The sequence below is a fragment of the Podarcis filfolensis genome, assembly GCF_964270895.1.
Source record: "Podarcis filfolensis genome assembly, chromosome: 10".
NCBI classification, from domain to species: Eukaryota; Metazoa; Chordata; class Lepidosauria; order Squamata; family Lacertidae; genus Podarcis; species Podarcis filfolensis.
In genome coordinates this window covers 74,129,489-74,144,891 of record NC_139612.1, presented here as the reverse complement: position 1 = coordinate 74,144,891, position 15,403 = coordinate 74,129,489, and the positions used below count along the sequence as shown (strand labels likewise).

The 15,403-nt window shown below is 52.2% G+C and overlaps 2 protein-coding genes across 2 annotated transcripts in view; both read left to right on the top strand.

The window, feature by feature from the left end:
• The window catches only part of PPP6R2 (protein phosphatase 6 regulatory subunit 2), a 1,004,265-nt gene that overhangs the window by 570,490 nt on the left and 418,372 nt on the right, over positions 1–15,403 (top strand). The gene's annotated exons all lie outside the window — the stretch shown is intronic.
• The window catches only part of SND1 (staphylococcal nuclease and tudor domain containing 1), a 234,629-nt gene that overhangs the window by 16,787 nt on the left and 202,439 nt on the right, over positions 1–15,403 (top strand). Inside the window, exons 6-9 of the mRNA XM_083572639.1 lie at positions 1,881–1,972; positions 4,205–4,363; positions 6,079–6,185; positions 7,173–7,263. Coding sequence (XP_083428765.1) covers positions 1,881–1,972; positions 4,205–4,363; positions 6,079–6,185; positions 7,173–7,263 — 449 coding nt within the window. The remainder of the gene's footprint in view (positions 1–1,880; positions 1,973–4,204; positions 4,364–6,078; positions 6,186–7,172; positions 7,264–15,403) is intronic.

Here is a 15,403-nt window from a genome sequence, read left to right as displayed (position 1 = left end):
ACAGTGGCTGACGGAGGTGCTTATTATGGGAAACCTGCCAACAGGATCCAAGCAACCCCCCCTTCCAGCCACGGGCATTCAGGTGCCTCGCTGCCTCCAGCTGAGGGAGAGCTGTAGTCGCTGGCAGCCAATAATAATAATAATAATAATAATAATAATAATAATTTATTATTTGTAGCCCACCCATCTGGCTGGGTTTCCCCAGCCACTCTGGGCGGCTTCCAGCCAAATATTAAAATACAGTAATTCATCAAATATTAAAAGCTTCCCTAAACAGGGAATAGTCTCCTCCTCCTCCATGAACTCGCACAATCCTTTTTTTTAAAGATCTCCACAAGTTGGTCGCCAGCACCTCCTCCGGTGGGAGGGAGTTCCACAGTTCAACTCCGTGTTCAAAGTATTCAAATGCCCTCGGTCAGCAGGTAGACCTTTCTGGACCCGGTTTGGGGAGGCATCTGGGTACAAGCTGCCTGCGGCCACGGCTGGACAGAGCTGCTCTTGCGTTTGGATCCGGCCCTGGAGTTTCCTTTTGGGACATCTGTTTGGCTTCCATGAGACAAGGCGGCAGGTCTCCAAGGGCCATGGGCCTGATCCAGCAGGCTGTGATTACACATTCTGCGAAGGTCCCAGCTTCAGTCCCTGGTTTCTACAGGGTGGGCTCCGGAGAGCCTCCTCTGCCCGTCCGTGTAGGCCAGGGGTCAGCAGCCTTTTTCGGCCGGGGGCCGGTCCACTGTCCCTGAGACCTTGTGGGGGGGCTGGACTATATTTTGGAATTTTTTTTAAAAAATTGAACTAATTCCTATGCCCCACAAATCACCCAGAGATGCATTGTAAATAAAAGGACACATTCCACTCATGTAAAAACACACTGATTCCTGGACCGTCCGCAGGCCGGATTGAGAAGGTGATTGGGCCGGATCCAGCCCCCAGGCCTTAGGTTGCCTACCCCTGTTTTAAAAGAAGAAAAATGAAGAGAGGAAAGCAGGAAAGGGGTGGCAAAGCTGAGAGAGAAAGAGTGAAGGCGTCAAAGGAGAAAAATAGACACACCGTGTAATATTGGACTGCAAGCAGTAGTTTACAAACTCAGTTTGGCTCTACATCAGTGTAACTGTTGTTGCTTGCTGCAGGGAATCCTGGGAATTGTAGTTCGTGAGGATGCTGAGATGCATGTGTTAGAGATCTCTTGACACTCATCCCAGGGTCCCTTGGTGAGATAACTATGAAACCAGTTCAAGTCTGTGGGTTGTTGTCCCAATTCAAGCCATGTCCTTTGATATGCAGAGTTGGAACAGGACAAATGGTTTCCAAAAAGACAGAACCATGCACAAAAGTGGGGGCTGGGGATGAGGAAGAATGCACAGATTTATAAGGACTGTGAAGGGCACACACTCAAGTATACTGCACAGTTTAGGCCAGTGGTGTCCAAACTTTTTTCAGAGAGGGCCAGATTTGATGAAGTGACCAAAGGGCCAACCAAAGTTATTGACCTTTTTTTAGGATTGATTATGTTGAGCTTTTTTTAATAGTTTCACCCCAAATTTGGGCTTTTTTTAGGGTTAGAGTCGTTGAGGTTTTTTTTAGGATTTTTAAAGGATTTTTTAGGATTTTTACCCCAGGAAATAAACTGCCAGGATTGAACCGACCAGCGGGCCAGATTAGGCCCCCACTTTTGGACTTTGGACATGCCTGGCTTAGGCAGACCATCTGCGGCCGGATTGAGAAGGCGATTGGGCCGCATCCGGCCCCCGGGCCTTAGCTTGCCTTCCTGTGGTGTAGGCAGCACTGAGCTCAATGGTCTGACTCGGAAGGAGGCCGATTCCTGGGCTGCTGCTCCTGCCTCCAAGCGCTCAGCCCTAGTGGAAACTCTTTCTCTCCCGCAGCCATAATCGAGCACGTCCGGGACGGCAGCGTGGTGCGGGCTCTGCTCCTTCCCGACAACTACCTGGTGACGGTCATGCTCTCCGGCATCAAGGTGAGCAGTCTGGAGGCCCTGTCCCCTCACGGCGCCCAGTGCGACTCCTGCCCTCTCCTCTGCGATGCGTGTGGGGCTGAGGGGTGGCGAGTGCGAGTTCTGCTGAGTGAATCGACGGAGGGGGAGGAAGGGAGTTCTGGGAGCGCCTGGCCAGAGGAAGGACTGGCTGCCACCCGAAGCCCCTCTCTGAGCGGGCAGGAAGATTTGGGGGCCCAGGGAGTGGCTCCGTGTGTGGATTTGCCCCCTGCCCTGGTCTCCCACCCCCTTGAGTTTGCCTCGTGCCTTCTCTCCGTGGGTCGCAAATGGAACCATTGGCTCCGCTGTCGTTTGAGCCAAGAAGCGAGCCCAAGGCCGGGGCTGAGTACCTGTCCTGCGTTTCACCTGCAAGGCTGTGAAATATTGGCAGGACCCCCAGGCAGGTCCTTTATGAAAGCCGTGGACTCTCCTTCCTTGGAGGTTTATAAGCAGAGCGATTCTTTAATTTTTTTATAATAATTTTTTATTACAGATTTTTATAACAACACAGACATATAACAAATACATAAACAAACAAAAGAACACAATCAAAACAAAAAACATGTACCATTTCATATCTTAGTTTCTTACACCTTTCTTCCCCGACTTCCTCATGCCTCCCTTCTCTGTATTCCAAGTTCTTATCAATTACTCAGCAAATCTTCCCTTATTTTAATAAAAATTCAAGCTAATCTTCCTTATTCTCCTTGTCTTAACCATTACTAATAGTAACCATTTACTTTCCAATCCAACATCATTCTAACTCTCATTAATTTTGTAGTATTTCTTTAAATAGTCCTTAAACTTTTTCCACTCTTCTTGCGCTGTTTCTCTTCCCTGGTTTCGGATTCTGCTCGTCATTTCTGCCAAGCCCATGTAGTCTATCACCTTCATCTGCCATTCTTCCAGTGTGGGTAGGTCTTGCGTCTTCCAGTACTTCGCAATGAGTATTCTAGCTGCTGTTGTAGCATACATGAAGAAAGTTGTATCTGTCTTTAACACCCCTTGGCCGACAATACCCAAGAGAAAGGCCTCTGGTTTCTTAGTGAAAGTATATTTAAATACCTTTTTAAGTTCATTATAGATCATTTCCCAGAATGCCTTAATCTTCGGGCATGTCCACCAAAGGTGAAAGAATGTACCTTCCTTTTCTTTACATTTCCAACATTTATTGTCAGGCAAATGGTAAATCTTTGCAAGCTTGACTGGGGTTATGTACCACCTATAGATCATTTTCATAATATTTTCTCTTAAGGCATTACATGCCGTAAATTTCATCCCGGTGGTCCACAACTTTTCCCAGTCAGCAAACATGATGTTATGACCAATGTCCTGAGCCCATTTAATCATACTTGATTTAAGCAGAGCGATTCTTTAGCTGCGATTGCAGGGGGTTGGACTAGATGATCCTTGGGCGTCCCTTCCAGTTCCCTAGTTCTGAGATTCCTGTCCGACCTGGGATTCCCCCTTCTGTGACTCCTCTTCACAGAGCGACCCCTTTCCGTCCGGTATTGAGGCTGGGGAGGGGGAGGCAGGAAGGAGCTTTGCCTCCCTGGGGGGTTTCCCTCGGAGCCCCCTCTGGCCCGGCTGCGGGTCTTGCTGGCTAGGGTGGGTGGGCCTGGGTGTTTGTGTTGGGCCTGGGGATCATTTAAGGTTTACGATTTGGTCATTTAAGGTTTATGATTTCTCTATTTCCTTCTGAGGAATCTGAATAGTTCAGTGAAACGAGGTTTGTAGCCGGCATCCCGTTAAGGCTTTGTTCAATTCTAGGTCTTTCTAATTTATTTCCTTAAACTTTTTGATTTCTCTTATTTAGTTTATTTCTAAAATACAATATTCCTAGTCGATTGCTTCTCGTTTCAGGGATGTTCACGGCATTTCATTTGTTTTGTGTAATTTCTGGGTTCCGTGGCTGCACAGTTTTTTTCTACTGGGGATCCTGGCCCAGCTGCCCCCTGGGCCCTGAGGGAATGTCCCTTGTGCCCCGCAGAGGGTGACCCACGGAGGCAGGCGTGGGCACTCCCCAAAGAAGACTGAGGGGACCCCCCCTGTCCGTCTGGAGGGCCACAGGCATGGCTCTGGGGCCACGTCAACTGGGGATCTCTAATGGCTGTGTCTCTCTCATGGGGGTGCCAAGCTCCTTGGTCCCGGTTCTGCTGAGAGGCTGGGCAGGCGCTCTTCTTCCTGCCCTGATTTGTCTTGTCCCCCCCCAACCAGTGCCCCACCTTCAAGCGGGAAGCGGACGGCACAGAGACCCCCGAGCCCTTTGCAGCGGAAGCCAAGTTCTTCACGGAGTCTCGTCTGCTCCAGAGGGACGTGCAGATCGTCTTGGAGAGCTGCCACAACCAGAACATTCTGGGCACCATCCTTCATCCGGCAAGTGCAGAGCAGGGGGGGGGCAGGCGTGGGGCCCCTGGGACGGCCGTGGGGTGTCCAGAGAGCTCCTTGGGGCCCCCTCCTCCTCCCTTAGTGTCCTGGGGCAAGAGCCAGAGGGAGACTCGGGGGGGGGGTCAGTCCAGGCCTGTCTGGGCTTGGCTACACTTGTGGTGGGGACCTGAGGGGCAGGCAGGGGGCAGCAGGAGAAGAGCCTGGGGGGCTGAGAGACTGAGGAGCAAAAGACACCCCCCTTCCGCAGGGCCTGGCCTTTTCGACAGGGTTGGGGCTTTCTCGGGAGAAGAGAAGTTGGGGGCATAGCTGTCAACGTTTCCCTTTTTTTAATGGAAATTCCCTTATTCCTAATAGGGTTCCTTGCAAGAAAAGGGAAAAGTTGACAGCTGTGGTTGGGGGGCCCTGGGCACCCCACATCTCCCCACATTGCCCTCCAGACTGGGCCCAGCTGAGTCTCATCCCCTTCTGAACCTCTGCCCCAGGCCAGGTCTCTTGGTCTTCTTCGCTGCCCTTCCCTCATCCTTGTCAGGAGCATGGCCTACACTCGAGTAGGACCCTGGCAGAGACACCTGCCCGACTGGCATGTTCTCTCCCTCCTGGTCATTAATTTGGGAGCTTCAAAAGCTTTCTTCAGCCCGAACATCCCAGCGACCGATGCCAACTGACACCGGCACACTTAGGGATCCGCAGAGTCTTCGCAGTTGCGTAACAGAGCTCAGCAACTCAGCATTTTGGCTAATCTACTTTATTTACATCTAAACACACACGGAGCACTGCAACATGGCTCCCCCTCTCTCTCTAGCATCAGAAAACAAAGAGAAAAAGACAAAGGACAATAGTCCCACTTCACGGAACACAGGAACACAAACATCCTGTCTCCGTCACTTCCCACTCTGTGGAGTCAAAACATACACCGTCGTGTGATAGACAATAATCCCATGACTGCAATCACGGAGCAGGAATTCTAACAATCCTCAGCCCCCCCCCCCATATGGTGATTGTAAGGTCTTTGGGGCAGCGCCTGGCACTGGGCCCTTCTGCTTGGCCTGCTCTCTGAGGGGCCAGTGGGTCTGGACCTCTGGTTCTCTGGAGACACAGACTCTCTCCCTCCTGGTGGCTCTTGAGACTGGGGAGGGGCCGGGGGGGGAGGCAGGAGTCTTTGCAGCATCTCCCCCCCCCCCAAGTAAATGTGGACTCCAGGGAGGCCCAGCCCGACTTCTACATGTTCCTGCAACTAGTTTATTACTATTATTTATTAAATTTATTAGATGCCTTCGCCTCCTGCAGGCAGCTCAAGGCATCTTAACAAATTTTGTTTCCAATATTGAATTTGACATTGTCGTTGCCCCCCTGCTGGAGCCTGATGGGGAAGGGCAGGCCATAAACTGGATCAGCAAGCATAACAATGTTTTCATATGTGTTCTGTCATTTTAAATGCATTTTATTTTATTTTTAATTGTCCTGTTTTACCACCTTGGGCTGCTTTAGGAGGCAGGGCGGGATAGAAATCTAACGAATGAATGGATTGATGCACCAATAAAGGCAATAATGATAATAACGAAGATATATTTAGGTTTGCCCTGAGCAAACGTAATCTGTCGAGGATCTTGGGGGGGTTCAGGGGTTGTGTGTGTCCATGAAGCTGGAGTTTTTAGCTCTCTGACACTCTTTCCCTCTCTCTTTCTCTGCTTGCCCGGCTGCAGAATGGGAACATCACAGAGCTGCTCCTGAAGGAAGGCTTTGCTCGCTGCGTCGACTGGTCCATCGCCGTTTACACCCGAGGAGCAGAGAAGCTGCGAGCGGCCGAGAGGTAGCCCTGCCCAGCCTGCCGCCTGCCCTCCTTGGGCCGTGGGGCTCCCGTTCTGCTTCACAGAGGGGGCTTGGGGGGGGGAGGGCTCCTTGAGAAGGCCGGGAAGGTGTCCAGATCCCCCAGCCCAAAGGTGGGCTTGTGGGAGGGGCTGGGTGCAGCGTTAAGAAAGCAAGTGAATCCAAACAGATACGGGCTCATCCTGGCAGCAGCTTCGCATGATTTGGGGGCTTATCTTGGAACTTGCAGGCCTTGCGGAACATTTTGCAGGCACCAATACCCAGAGGGCACCTTTCTGATTGGGCTGCCTCTTAGAAGGGGATAGGTGCTAAGGGGAGCTTTAGGCGATGGGGTTCTTTTTTTAAATAATTTGTTATTGCTTATACATAAATTTATATATTTTAACTTTCACCATTTCAAAAACATTAAGGAGGCTCTTTCAAATCTTTGGACCTCCTCCCCTCCCTCCATGGGTTTCATTTCCAAAGAAAATACATTCTTTTTCCTTCGTCTTTTACTGTCCTCCTACCAGATGTCAAAGAGAAAAATAACTACCAAACTTTTAGAAGACATCTGACGGCAGCCCTGTTTAGGGAAGCTTTTAATGTTTAATAGGTTATTGCATTTTAGTGTTTTGTTGGAAGCCGCCCAGAGTGGCTGGGGAAACCCAGCCAGATGGGTGGAGTATAAATAAATTATTATTATTATTACTATTATCATCATCATCATTATTATCATTACTTATCATATATTCATAGTTTCCCAAGTTCATTTCACATTGCAAGTGTCATTATATCCTTGCCAGTGGTTTTAACTGTTCACAGTGGTCATTCCAGTCTTTTAAAAATACTTTCAGCAGGTGACGGGGTTCTGGCCCAGCCCAATGTTCTGCCTTGCAGGTGGGAAGGAGGGCGGGGGGGGCCCTCTTCCTCCTCCTCCGAGGGGGTTTCTCTGGTCCACTTTGGACTCCGATTCTTCTCTGTGTTCCAGGTATGCCAAAGAGCGCAAGCTGAGGATCTGGAGGGACTATGTGGCACCCACGGCCAACCTGGACCAGAAGGACAAGCAGTTTGTGGCCAAGGTAGGCAAGGGGGGGGCCTTTGCTAGGCCGATATGGGGCAGGGGTGCCTGGAGAAACGGCCACTCTATCTCGGTGAAGGAGGGCAGCCGAGCCGCAGGCTTGGGCAGCCAGGAACTGGCCTGGAGCCTCAAGTGCCCTTGCCTTCCCCTCGCCCAGGCTGCCATCTCTGGGTGCTGCCCGCTCTTGGCCAGGGCTGAGTCCCCCGATGCCAGAGCGTCTCTTCTCACCTGCTCAGGAGAGAGCCGGTGGCGCTCCAGGGGAATGGCACGTAGTCTGGTCAGTGTCTGAAATTCCCCAGGTGCCAGGCAGGTTTTGCGACTGGTGCGGGTCCAGTTGTGCCCACGTGGAGATCTCTGAGTGCCAGGTTGGCGCCTGGCATCTTCACCTGGCTGGTCCCTCTGGCCTTCTGAAGCAGGGAAGCGGAAGAGCTTATTTGTTGCATTTGTTGCCCTATACGGCCTAGGACCCTCGTACCTACGGGACCGCCTCTCCGGGTACGTCCCACAGAGGACCTTACGGTCTTCAAACAAAAACCTCTTGGAGGTCCCGGGCCACAGGGAGGTTAGACTGGCCTCAACCAGAGCCAGGGCCTTTTTGGCTGTGGCCCCGATCTGGTGGAATGCTCTGTCCCAAGAGACTAGGGCCCTGCAGGACTTGACATCTTTCCGAAGGGCCTTCAGGACAGAGCTGTTCAACCAGGCCTTTGGCCAAGGCACAGTCTGACCCCCTCTCTCCTTCTGTAATCCTCACAGAACTCTAGCCCAATGGTTGCTATTAATTTGATTCTGAATTGATTTTAAAATGAATTGATTTTAGAATGCTGTGTTACTTTTATTGTTGTTAGCCGCTCTGAGCCCGGCTTCGGCTGGGGAGGGCGGGATATAAATAATATCATCATCATCATCATCATTATTATTTATATCCTGTCTTCCTCCCATGGTTCACCCTCCTACGACGACCCTGAGAGGTAGGTTAGGAGGCTGTGATTGACCTCCAGATCACCCGGTGAGATTCCTGGCTGAGAGGAGATTCGAACCCTGATCTCCCAAGGTCCTAGTCCGACACTCTCACCACCCCACCTCACTGGCTCCCTAGAGTCCCTCTGCTATGGGGCAGCTCTGTAAATTACGTAGGTAAATAGGGGGAAGAAAAATGTCACGTAGAGTAGGACCTGAAATGTTTTCCTTGAAGCCTGAATTTGTTTTACCCTGGATGGTTTGGTTTGATGTTCTAATGTGTTGTAAACCGCTCTGAGGTTTTTTCTTTAAAATATAAATCGGTGTAGAAATGAAATGAATAACACAAACAATAATAACCCCCCCCCTTGGGGGGAAACGGGGCCTGGACCTTCTGTTGTGGGGGCCGTAACGAGAGTTCAATGCTCCATTTGGCAATTAGCTTATATATCTGAGTTTCTGGCACTCGGCCGCTTTGCTAAGGCCCAGATCCTCTTGGTTCTGTCTGTTTACCGGAATAGCAATGGATAGGCCGGCTTCTACGCAGATGCAACGTCTGTAATGGGAGGAAAGTGTGTGTTGCTGCGTGGAAAATCACACCAGCATCTGTGACATGATGTGCGTTTGTGTGGCTGACGTTAACCCTTCTTAAGAAAGCGATCCAATAAATAGGATTTCCACGCACGCCCCACTGGCTGCTGCAGGTGCCTGCTCTGCCCTGGCTGGCGCTGTTCCCAGTTTCTGTGGGGGGTCTTCCTCCCAGGCACTTCGCTTCTATAGCAGCTGTGGGGCAGGGGCCTCCGGAGCTTCGGTTCCAGGTGGCACCTCCAGGGAGCAGGCCAAGGCAGCGGGAGAGAGAAAGGTCTCTTTGATTTCCCGGGAGGAGTTGGAAAATCAGCCGCGGCGGCTGGGCTGGGCAGGGGGACCCTGCAGCCTTGTGTTTGCATGTGTGCACATTTTTTGTGTTTGAGCTGAGATGGGGCTAGATGACCCCTGGGCTCCCTTTCATAAGATTCTCTGAAGTGGCTGCAGGTTGGTGAGAATCTTCCTCTCCCTCAGGGATCAACTGCCCAGTGGCCTTGGTGCCTGGCCAGAGGGCAAAAGCGGGGCTTGGAAAGCGGGGCCAGCCCCTGCTCTGCCAAGCTCCGCCCTCCCATTCTGTGGGGCCTGCCCCTTGCTGAAGGCCCCAGCTGGGCTTGCTGAGGTGGGGCTGTGGCTGCTGCGTCATGTGCCGCTCAGGCCACCCTGCAGGGAACGCAGAGCTCTGAAGTGGGTCCAGCAATAATGAAATTATTATTGTTATTGTTATTTGCATTATCAGTAATAATAATAATAATTTATTTATACCCTTCTTATCCGGCTGGGTTTCCCCAGCCACTCTGGGTGGCTTCCAACCAAATATTAAAAACACAATACAGCATCAAACATTAAAAACTTCCCTAAGCGGAGTTGCCTTCAGATGGAACTGGTACTCCCATGGGGGACACATAATACCTGTTTTGCATTGGTAAGAACTCAAATCAGATGTCTTTTAAAAGTCAGATAGCTGTTTATTTCCTTGACATCTGAAGGGAGGGCGTTCCACAGGGCGGGCGCCACCACTGAGAAGGCCCTCTGCCTGGTTTCCTGTAACCTCACTTCTCGCAGGGAGGGAACCACCAGAAGGTCCTCAGAGCTGGACCTCAGTGTCTGGGCAGAACGATGGAGGTGGAGACGCTCCTTCAGGTCTACTGGGCCAAGGCCATTTAGGGATTTCAAAGTCAGCATCAACACTTTGAATTGTGCCCAGAAACATACTGGGAACCAATGTAGGTCTTTCAGGACCGGTGTTATGTGGTCTCCCAGTCCGCAGTCTGGCTGCCGCATTCTGGATTAGTTGTAGTTTGTGGGTCACCTTCAAAGGTAGCCCCATGTAGAGCGCATTGCAGTAGTCCAAGCGGGAGATAACCAGAGCATGCACCACTCTGGCGAGACGGTCCGCGGCAGGTAGGGTCTCATCCTGTGCACCAGATGGAGCTGGCAGACAGCTGCCCTGGACACAGAATTAACCTGTGCCTCCGTGGACAGCTGTAACTCCACAATCACTCCCAGGCTGCGCACCTTCAGAGGAACAGTTACCCCATTCAGGACCAGGGAGTCCCCCACACCCGCCCTGCGTCCCCCAAAAACAGTACTTCTGTCTTGTCAGGATTCAATCTCAATCCGTTAGCCACCATCCACCCTCCAACCGCCTCCAGACACTCACACAGGACCTTCTCTGCCCTCACTGGTTCTGATTTAAAAGAGACGTAGAGCGAGGCAGAAGGTGGGGCTGAGCCCCCCTCTAGCAGCAGCATCAGAGACCCACCTTCTGCACTGCAAGGGGCTTTTCCCCTTCCAGGGCCCAGCCTCCCCCGTTGCCTCTTCTTGCGATGGAGCAAGGAAGGCTCTGGTCTTCCTGGGTTTTTGCAGAGGGGTCTTCTGAGAGCATGGCAGCGCTGCATCTTCAGGCTGGCGGGGCGGGGTTGGGCTGTGTGGCCCCCTGCAGATTCGCCCGAGAGTGCTTCTTTGGGGCAGACCCTTCTGCCCCAGAGCCCTTGCCCTCGTCCCCCCCCCGGGGGGGGTCACTGCAGCTGCCTGCCCGCTGCCCCCGTGACCCTGCGCCTCGCAAGGGTTATTCCGTTACTTCCGCGCTTCCGCCTCCTCTTCCTGCGATGAATCCCCTCTGGAGGCGGCTCACCAAAAACGGAGCGAAGTCAACAAACAATATTCAGACGCGGCGTGCTAAGAATAAGAGCAGTGGGCGGAAGATGAGCAGTCTGAGCCCATCGCAGCTCCAGGCTGTGACTAACTCGGGGGAAAGGGTCTCATGACCCCGTTCAGGGGTGGGGGGAGACAGGGCGAGGGGCCTTCGAAGCTGATGGCAGGTCTCCTTGCAGGGTCAGGGGCATGGAGGCATGGAAAGGCGGAAGGCGGCAGCCCCTGGGGATGTCCCTGGGAGCAAACCGGGAGCCTGTCCTCGCATGACCTGCACGTGGCAGGAATAAGCATTCTGATCCAGTTCCTGTTTCCTGTTTTCCATCTGCACTGGCTCCCGGTGGAGTACAGGGTCAGATTTAAGGTGCTGGTTTTGACCTTTCAGGGATGTGGGTAGAGCTGTGGGTTAAACCACAGAGCCTAGGGCTTGCCTATCAGAAGGTTGGCGGTTCGAATCCCCGCGATGGGGTGAGCTCCCGTTGCTCGGTCCCTGCTCCTGCCAACCTAGCAGTTTGAAAGCACGTCAAAGTGCAAGTAGATAAATAGGTAGCGCTCTGGCGGGAAGGTAAACGGCGTTTCCGTGCGCTGCTCTGGTTTGCCAGAAGCGGCTTACTCATGCTGGCCACATGACCCAGAAGCTATGCGCCGGCTCCCTTGGCCAATAAAGCAAGATGAGCGCCGCAGCCCCAGAGTCGTCCATGACTGGACCTAATGGTCAGGGGTCCCTTTACCTTTACCTTTGACCTTTCAAGCCCTTCACGGCCTAGGACCCTTGTACCTACGGGACCGCCTCTCCTGGTCTGCCCCACAGAGGACCTTAAGGTCCATAAATAGCAACACCTTAGAGGTCCCAGGCCCTAAGGAAGTCAGATTAGCCTCAACCAGGGCCAGGGCCTTTTCAGTGATGGCTCCGGCCCGGTGGAACGCTCTGTCTCCTCCTGTGATGGAACTCCTATTTGGGGACCTCCCTGGGCTTTTTTCTGGCCCATGTAGGACCAGTCTGGATAGTTAGCCTTGGTGATGACATGACGTCATCCCCCCAAAAAGTTTTCGATTTGAGTTTCCATTGAAATGAGGCTGCATTTTAATGTTTTAATGTTGTATTTTAATCTTGTTTTTAAGTTGCATATCAATCAATTTGTTTTGATTTTGGTTGTTAGCCACCCTGAGTCCAGTCTTGGCTGGGGAGGGCAGCGTATAAATAAAATTTATTTATTTATTTCCTGGCCCGTCTCCAGGGGCCGCACCATGCCCAGGGCATTTTAGCCATCCTGGAAGCGTTTGGGGCATCAACAGCTGAGGCTCGAGGAACCTCTTGCCTTACAATCCTCCTCTCCCAGAGGTTTTCTCCCAGACAAACACTGTGCAGAGAGATCATTTGTGCCCCTGCCCGCCCACCTCTTTTTGTTTGACAGGTTTGTGTGTGTACAGGCATATCTCCAGCCGCGCCCCCCAGTCTTGCTACTTCTGTCTGATGCATCTGGGTGCCCACCCACCAGCTCCTCCTTGGGTGCTTCAGAAGCAGAAGGGGCCGGGCTCAGATTGCCGTGAAGCAGTCCTGAAGTGAGGTTTTGGGAACGGCCGCTAGGTGGTGCCCTTGGCCCGTCTGGCTGAGCGAGAGAACGAGGCTGGCTCCTTGGTCCAGCATCCAGGATGGAAATGGGGCCTCAGACTTCGTGGAAAGCAGGTCTTCCTCTGGCTCCTCATCCTCCATGCTCGCAAGGAATAAATATAAATTTATATATATGTATATATATACATATATATATACATGCATATATATATATATATATATACATATACATACATATATATATATATATATATATATATATATATATATATATATATATATACACATATATATATATACATATGTTTATATTTATATTTATATTTATTATTATTATTATTCCTTGCGAGCATATAAAAAAACAAATGTTGAGTTTTTCCTTGCCCGGGACTCAACATGGCTTGCAGCTAAAGTAAAGGTAAAGGTAAAAGTAAAGGTAAAGGGACCCCAGACCATTAGGTCCAGTTGTGGCCGACTCTGGGGTTGTGGCACTCATCTCGCTTTATTGGCCGAGGGAGCTGGCGTACAGCTTCCGGGTCATGTGGCCAGCATGACTAAGCCGCTTCTGGCGAACCAGAGCAGCGCATGGAAACACCGTTTACCTTCCTGCCTGAGTGGTACCTATTGATCTACTTGCACTTTGACGTGCTTTCGAACTGCTCGGTTGGCAGGAGCAGGGACTGAGCAACGGGAGCTCACCCGTCACAGGGATTCGAACCGTCGACCTTCTGATCGGCAAGCCCTAGGCTCTGTGGTTTAACCCACAGCGCCAAAAACATAGTACAAAAAGCAGCAATTAAGAACTATTAAGCATTAATGGAATATATGTCTGTATGTGTGTGTGAGAAGTATTAAAACATACAGATAATTATGATAAAACCATCACAGCACCAGCCCTTTCGTTAAAAGCAGTTGGTTCTGAAAGGCTTGTTGGAACAAGAAAGTCTTCCCCTGCTGGCAGAAGGAATGCAAGGAGGAGCCATTCTGACTTCCTTTGGCAGGGAGTTCCAAAGATGCCTAGGAGAAGCCACCACCAAAAAGGCCCTCTCCTTCGTTCCCACCCAGTGGGATTGTGAGGGGGGTTGGACCGAGAGAAGGGGCCCCCCGAAGATCTCAGAGCCCGGCAGGTTCGCCTGGGAAGAGAGGGTCTTTCAGATGGGCTGGATCAGAGCTGTGAAGGGCTTTTTGGCCATAACCAGGACTTTACATTGTGCCTGGGAGCAGACTGGCCGCCAGTGGAACTGTTTTGACAAGGGAGAGGTTTGCTCCCTCTGTCCAGCCCTGGTTGACTGTCTGGCTGCAGCTCTAAGAGCCAGCTGGAGATTCTGGGCCCTTTTCAAAGGCAGCCCAACCGAGAGCCCGTTAGTCCAGGCAGGAGGCAGCCGAGGCAGATGTCCTTTGGCCAAATCTCACGTCTCAAGGAACGGGTGCAGGAACTCCCCTTGCGGGTCAAATTCTGCCCTCTTTGAAAACAGCTCCTGGAAGCGTCCTGGTCCCTTCGTATCCAGACACGAGTGCAGGAGCCACACTCCTGCAGCCACTTAAGCAGAGCCCGCGCAGGATGAGGCCCAGGATGCCCGCGAGGGGAAGCCCACAAGTGGAATCCAAGCACAAGCGCAACTCTCCCCTCCTGCGCTTCTCAGCATTTGGCAAACAGGAACATTTCCCGCTTTCGGCTGTGGAGGCAGAGAATGGCCATCATCGGCAAGAGCCATTTTGGCCTCCAAAAGTCCTCCGACATTGTCAGTAGGACAGAGCCGCTCCCCCCAGCCGTGGCCACGGAGAAGGCCCCCCCCCGCCTCCTTGATTTGCCTAGGTAAGATTTGCCTAATCCCCTCTTAAATTTGAGGGTCCGGCCGCAAATCCTGTAGCTTTAATTCTCTGCTGCGCGAAGAAGGACTTTATTTCGGCCGCCCCGAATCTTCCTTGGAGGGCCCCCGCTTCTCGTTCCGGGAGGAAAACGTCCCTTTCTGAGATGCCCTCTTTGTTTCAAAGTCAGGAAGTCCTAAACAGTGAAATAATAATAATAATAATAATAATAATAATAATAATAATAATAATAGCTTATAATTTAGTCTTTATACCCCGCCCATCTGGCTGGGCTTCCCCAGAAACCTTTCTGTGTAGCTCAGCAACACAGAATCATGGAATTACAGAGTTGGAAGGGACCCCCAAAGGCCATCCAGCTCCCCCCAATGCCAGTAATCTCGGCCAAAGCACCTGTGACGGGTGGCCACCCAACCGCTGCTTAAAAACGGAAGGGAAGAGAGTCTTACGTTTCTTGCAGCAGCGCATCTTTGGGTAGTTGTTCTGGGGAGTGTGAGGTCCCTTTCGCCCCCTCCTCCTGCACCCAGGGAAGCGGTGGGGGCCTCTGACTGCGCCTTCCCCAGCTCCTACCTGGAGCCCACGGGTGGGTGAGGGGGGGCCCCCGGCCCCCGCCTGCCTCCCTGCTGAGCCAGCATCCTTGGCAGCCTCTCTCCACGGCTGGAGAGTCTCCTTGTCTCCTCCGCTCAGCTCAGCAGCCTGTTCCCTTCAGAACGATTAGGCGGCCTGCCTTCGCGGCTGCCACGCCAGCCCCCCTGCCAGCCCCCCCTCGCCCTCCTTTCTGTTGAGGGCAGCTCTTTCCCACCATATGGTCCCTGGAGGAGAGGTGCCCACCAAGCGCTCGGCCGCTGAGCTTGTCGGAAGGTGTCTGGCTTTCGCCGCCGGGCAAAAACGCTCTTTTGCCACGAAGGCTGCCAAGTAAGGGGGGGAGCAGGAGCAGGGGGAGCTGCTGTGCGCAGAGTCGGGCCGCCGGGCCGTCTGCGCTGGCTGGCAAGGGCTCTGTGGGGTTTTTGGGCAGGGAGCGACCCCCGGAACCTCCAGGTTGGCTCCG